The sequence below is a fragment of the Taurulus bubalis genome (genome assembly GCF_910589615.1).
Source record: "Taurulus bubalis genome assembly, chromosome: 6".
Taxonomy (NCBI): Eukaryota; Metazoa; Chordata; class Actinopteri; order Perciformes; family Cottidae; genus Taurulus; species Taurulus bubalis.
Window position 1 is genome coordinate 24,098,459 of NC_136594.1, and position 6,540 is coordinate 24,104,998.

The window sequence follows — 6,540 nt, forward strand, 5'->3', positions numbered from 1 at the left end:
CCAGCAATCATTTGCAGAAGGTCTTCTCCGAGGAAGGAGGTCGGCGCGCTCCGAATGTTTGATCCAAACACACCGGTTCAAGAGTGAGGAGACGCTGACCTCTTGTCGTCCGGACCGGTTACTGGGAGCTCGCCAGCGCTCACAGGATGGAGCAGAACATGCTGCCGTTGTGGCAGCCGCTTTCCACAGTGGCGCTGATCCTGGTTGTCATGGAAATCGCGAGTCTTGAGGGATACTGGGACGAGGACAGGCCAGAAGGGGAGCTGGCCAGCGGACGAGGCGGAGGGTTCTCCAAAACCCAGGGAAGAGCAGATGTACAGCTACGAAACGCAAAGAGATTCAGTGAGAGGAGAATAGGAATTATTTTGCAGAAACATTAATACAATAATCGGGAGCTGTGCCGATGTTCATGTTTTTGGTGACTTGTGGGCAGTAGAAACATTGACTTACCACCTTTTTAAAATGAGAACGAGGGTGCTGTAATTTATCATCAGATGTCTGTATGCAACATTGTAGCATTTATTCACTGAAATTCATGATTTAATGAGTACTGGCACTTTAAGTACTGGTCTTACTGGTTCTTCCTGTGTCTTTTTATTTATTTTTTACTGAAAACAGCTGCCTTCTGCAGCTCAAACACCCCTGTAAGAGCGGCGAGTGAATCAAAGCTTCTCATCACTATGAGGACAAATGTTCCGTCTGCAGCTGCATGAGTATCGACAGCTCAGCCATGGAGGGTCTGAATCTCCGGCTTTTCCTGTCAGTTGCCTAGTTACCTGTTATTATGCCTTAGAACACTGTTGTTGCGCAACACACAGCTCTCATTGCCAGGGTCCATATGTAGCAGCGCCTTTTTGTTTCCCGGGTGGCCCTGGAACAAGAGATTGTCATGGACGACCCCTTTCACCGGCCCGAGCACGGCAACGCCACAGCCCTGTGCCGGTTGGACGCGGTTGCGCAATACCTAAAGACAGAAATTGAGAAAACTATAAAAGTGTACATAGGTGACGTGGGTGTGTACAGTGTTGTGAAAACGTTAACCGTGCTCCAGCCTCAGCTTCGTCTCACCTTGATGTCGGCGCTGCCCGACACCTGGACCCCGTAGCCGCGGTTCCCGACGACGTCGTTCTCCACGATCTGCCCGCTGCCGCAGAAACTCACGCCGTGGCCGCTGTTTTTGTACACGCCGTTGCCGCGGAGCTCCACCCGGCAGTCTTTCTCCACCGTGACGCCGCCGCACCCGTTTTCCAGGACGCAGTTGGTAACCAGCCGGGTGAGCTGGCTGCTCTGCAGCACGGCCACGCCGGTGCCTCGATTGCTGTTCACGAGGTTGGCGAAAACGTTCAGGGGCTCGCTGCTCTTCACGTACAGACCGACCGCTACGGAGAGAGAGAGAAGAGAACATCAGAAGCGGAAAGTGAGCGGCACTTCTATTACTCGACGGGTCGGCGAGTACCTCCGTTGTAGCTCATGCAGTTGCTCTCTACCAGGGCCACGCTGATGGCACGGCGGGCCGAGTGGCGCTCGTCCTCGCTGTCCAGATCGCTCTCCCACGCGAACAGTTCCCCCTCCTCGTTCAGGTTCTCCTGCCCCTCTCTCCCTTCTCCCTCGGCCCCTCTTCTGTCCCCGCTGCCCGCCTCGCCGCCAACGCCCTCCTGTCCGGGCCAGTTCCCCTCCCGGGCCTCTGCGTTCTCTGGGTCTTTCCTGCAGAACACCGCCAGCCCATACATGCAGTTGTGGGTGATGTAGTTCCCCAGGAGCTGCGGGAGGCTGGACGACATCACCCACACGCCGCAGCCTTTGTTGCCTGGGTGTAAACAAGACGCAGAGGAGAAATTAAAGAGCCGCACAAAGGCTGTGAGAGACGAGATAAAGGTGAGCTGTTTTGCGTCTAGATAGATGGACGCCGCTGGCCGTCACCAGGAACTACGCACAGTAGACGCGATTTCCCTCAATAAGTCCGCGGCCTCTCTCCCCCACCACGACGCCGTCGGAGTAGCCGTAACAGATGTGGTTGTTCCTCAGGATGGGGTCGCCGCCTCTGCGGATGTCCACGCCCCCCCATTGGTTCTCTTTGATCACATTCTCTGCAATTAAAATGGATTTATATGTAAGAAAGGAGAAAAAAAAAAGGGGGTTCATGCTCCCAAATGGCAAAAAATGAAGAAGCCACATGGCATATTTTTGTGGAAATGTTATCACCTGTTATCATGCCTCTGCCGTTCTCGTTTATAGCGATCCCCGCCGCCTGGCCCTGGAAGATGTGGTTCCCGCTAAGAGAGCAAGCGGGAGGAAACGAGCGGGACAGCCGGGGTTCAGACATGATGTAGCTATGATGTAGCTGGACCCATAGAATCACTTTGTCTTACAAAACCACACCTTCACTGTTACATGCATTCCTGTGCAATTCACGTATCGAGTCCCCACCTACCTGACCACAGGATTCCCGCTGAAGAGAATGTACACGCCTGCTTCCTTGTTGTTATAGATCTGGTTGCTCCGGATTGAACCTTTTCCATTGCCAAGGACAACGACCCCCGAACGCAAGCCGCTATGTATTTTGTTGCACTGTGGAGTGAAAAGCAGAACGATCATGAAAAACTGAGAGCAGTTCCGAAAATGCATGAATCCATAGAACCAAGTTTGATGAAATAATCGTATTACATGACAACTGACCAGCAGATGCTGGACCGTATTTAGTTAAATGTGGGTAATGCTCCTTTCTCGCTCGACTGCATTAGAAAGTGGAGCATTAATTACCACAATGATGGGGTTGGCCCCCTTTCGGATGTCCAGCCCCGCCTCCCCATTCGAGTGGATGTTGTTTTCCGCGATGAGGCCCTGAGCGCAGAGGCGCAGGAACACGCCCGACGCCCGGCACTCGCTCACCTCGTTTCTCAGCATCACCACCTGAAGGAGGTAGGAGAGGAAGCTCAAGTATCACTCGGAACTGGAAGCCGCTGCTTAATAAGTGATGATCTGAGCTACTTCCTGAACTTGATACGTGTGCGTCTTGTAAAAGTCGTTGATCAAATGAGACTTAAATGTGTTGGGTTACAATCAAGAGACACTCAATGAGACTGAAGAACGTTATTACAGGTATTTACTGTGGAGTTCTGGATGCAGCGGACGGCATAGTTCAGCCCGCGGAAAACGTTGCCCTCCAGCCGAGCTTGCCCGTAATTAGACAAATGCACGCCGCCCTTCCCCTCCCGGAAGAGGCAGCGTCTGACGATACAGCCGAGGGTGGAGGCCGCCAACATCTGAGCCTCTGGGTCCCTGTCGAGTTCCTGCTGGAAGGTGAGGGGTACGGGGGTCGCAGACGGCGGATCCGGGTCGGAGGCCAGTGGCAGGGAGCCGTCGGGTCGGGGCTTGAGCAGATGGGACAGGCCATGTTGGTCACAAGGGATTTTGTAATCCAGCGGAAGTGGCTTTTTGCTGTTGTTGGTTCCTCCTGCGTCCCGGTTCTCCTCCTCTCCCTCGCTGCGGTCGCCATCACTCCAGCCGTCTTCGATCACTGTGCCCTGACACATCGCATCCACCCCAGTCCTCCTCTGCCAGTCTTCGACGCTCGCGTGTTCTTTTTTTACATGAACACTGGGAGTTTTATGCCCGCCAGCGGCGCCCGCCAGAGGGCTATCGTTCCCAGACGCGCCGCATGACGGGAACGTCCTGGCCAGTGCAGCCAAATGTTTACAAGCCCAGTTCCTCTCCGACACCGGGGGACCCTCCACGGTCACGGAGGCCGTGTCGCTGCCCGAGAAGTCGCAGCTGTCCAGCAGACTGAGGACGACGCCCAGCAAGTGGGCGGAGCTGCCCTGCGAGAAGGCGCAGAAGCGAGCCTGGCAGGTTCCCGGACCGCGGATTTGCAACTGGGCCCCCTCAAAGTTGCAGTTATCTAGTTGGACGTGACCCCATGACGTCTAGAGCGGAGCAGGGAGAGAAAGGGGACGGGAGTGAGACTCATTCAGCAAGAAAGACACAAAACATCAGACTAGACGAGGTTATTCAGAACACACATATTCTGTAGTTCATACACATTTTGACCAATGGTTTTCCATGACTTTAAACCAAATTTTCATAACCAAACATCTTGTGAAATCCCAGTGTAAACATGAAAAGGTGAGAAAATGTAGTATTTAAACTAACAATGAGAATTGTATACCTTAAATAACACAAAAGAATGAGACAATAATTTGATTAAAAGAATAAACATTTATATAGATGTCTGTATGCATGTTTGAACGTCTTTCTCTTAAAAGCATATTAATTATTTGAAACTCAGCGTAAATGAACGTCATGAACACATGAATATAACACATTTCCATGACTTCTCCAAAACTTTTGGAATTTTTCAAAGACTTTTCCAGGCCTGGACATAACCATTTTTTCCATGACCGTAAGAACCCAGTACAATGAAAACACCACCATGCTGCTACTTCACCTTGTAGACCACGGTGGAGAACCAGGGTGGCATGAAGACCAGGTTACACAGACGGGCAGTAGGGCACTGCTGATCCATGCACACCAGGAGGGCCACCTCGCCCAGCCGACCCAGCCCCACCAGCTCCACGGGCACCTTCAGCGCCACTTCGGCCTGCTCCTCATACACCCCCGGGTGCAGAACGACGCGGTCATACGGCCCCGCCGCCCCGAGGGCCCCGCGCAGGGTCTCGAACTCGCATCCGGGCCCCACGTGCCAAACCCTGCGGTCCTTCCGACGACGGAAGAAGAGGAGGCAGGCGGTGGACTGGAGCTCCGGCCCGTTCTGAGTCCAGGTGCGGGTGCACATGGCGTGCTGCTTCAGGGCCTCCCTCCAAGACGGCGGCTCCTGGTGGGGCTGGCTGGGCCAGTTGGGGTGCCGGCACTCAGGGCAGCCCAGACAGAGCTGTCTCCAGCGGGTGTTGTCCAGGGAGAGGATGAGCTCCCGCCAGGCGAGGCACACCTGGCAGCAGCGGCCCAGGTCGGGGAGCGGCAGGTAGGCCAAGATGACCCTCCACAGCTCCACGGGGAGGCTGCACACCTCCATGGCGCCAGAGGCACCGCTGGCTGGAGAGCGAGGGACCTGGAAAAAAACACACACACACACACACACACACACACACACACACACACACACACGTGCAGTTAAGGCAACCCGTTACACAACAACACACATTTGAGCTCGTTAATGACCACATATCCAATCCCGCAGTGGCCCCGTCTCGTGCTGTAACTAGCTAAACGGTGTGCACGTTAACACTGGCAGGAAAAACAACACGCAGTGGAAAGGACGCCGTGAAGTCTGAGACGTTAACGTCGTTTTGTTTAATTAAACGTTAATGCTTCCTCGTAGGCCTGCGACAGTAGCCCACGTTTAAAGTTCGCTATGATAAATGACGGTTAGCTAGCGAGGTAAGTTAACGTTCACCTTAGTTATCGCCACAACCCGCGCGAACTAAACGCAGCAAAAGCATCGCTTCCGTCCAAACATTTTTGTTGTTTTAGTTTTCACCTTTTACCTTAGATGGCCATAGTTAGACGAATCAACACATGTCTGTTGAATATTCAGCGCCGCTGTCTGTCCATCGTTGACGTTACCCGTCTATCCTCTCGCCTCTTCCAGAGTTCATAACAAGCCGCCGATGCGTGCAGATGTGCATCGACTGGGCGTTTGCGACGGAAGCTTTCAGTTTACGGCAGTAGTCCGTGAAACAAACAAGAGCGCTGGCTCCATCTTCCGCTTCCCAACAGTGGGCGTTGACCTTACGCAGGGAGGCTGCTGGTAACGTCGTGATTAATTAATTCATCCATTAATGTGTGTTCATGCTGATGCTGGTCACCAACCTCTTCTTGCCTCTCAGATCTCTGCCACCAGCCTCACCTGACGTACCCTGGTAAAGTGATCATATATGTCTCTCTCTCATAATACTCAAACATTATAATCTAAATGTCCCCATTCTTTTCTTTTCTTCGATAAGTTAGGTTCTCAACTTGCAGAAAAACAGGTTGGAAAGAATAAACCATAAACCCTGACACCCTATTTTACTGTAATATGAAAAGTGCTGTCATTACATTGTATCATCACGAGTCAGTTATGTGCTGTCCACCTCCCAATGCAGTTGCTTTCTCTTCAAAGCAAATATATATGAATGTGACTTGCAATTTTTAAACAACTAGACACAATTTGCATATTCTTTTAAATAAGAAAAAGACAGAAATGTATTCACCCCCCCAAAATATATTATAATAAAAAAAAGAAAATATCCTAAATAATCACCATCATCAAAACCCAAGACAGCCTTATTTGAAAGGCTGCAGTTGATTTGGAGCATGATCTTGTATTATGCTAACTTCTTTTCACAAATGTTGTCGGCTCGTCGCTTGCTGTACTCTGTTCATCAACAGACTGCATGATAAAAGATGTTTTTCTTTAACCACAAAAAACCCCATTGTTTTGTGTATAATTTGTTTATTCCTTCTCCTCCTCTTCCAGGAAAGCTTTGGCAAGGCTCAGAAGGATTGCAGTCATCCAGCTGGTGGTAGCTTTCACAACCCAGT

At 51.7% G+C, this 6,540-nt stretch overlaps 1 protein-coding gene across 1 annotated transcript; it reads right to left on the reverse strand.

The window, feature by feature from the left end:
* Window positions 1-6: 6 nt before the first annotated feature.
* fbxo10 (F-box protein 10) lies at window positions 7-5,029 on the reverse strand (the record flags this gene model as incomplete). Its single annotated transcript, XM_079219722.1, has 10 exons — window positions 7-320; window positions 777-964; window positions 1,069-1,379; window positions 1,457-1,807; window positions 1,935-2,087; window positions 2,203-2,273; window positions 2,432-2,568; window positions 2,761-2,910; window positions 3,108-3,923; window positions 4,445-5,029. The coding sequence occupies 10 exons, from the start codon at window positions 5,027-5,029 to the stop codon at window positions 140-142; spliced, it is 2,943 nt and encodes a 980-aa protein (XP_079075848.1). The 3' UTR covers window positions 7-139.
* Window positions 5,030-6,540: the final 1,511 nt, after the last annotated feature.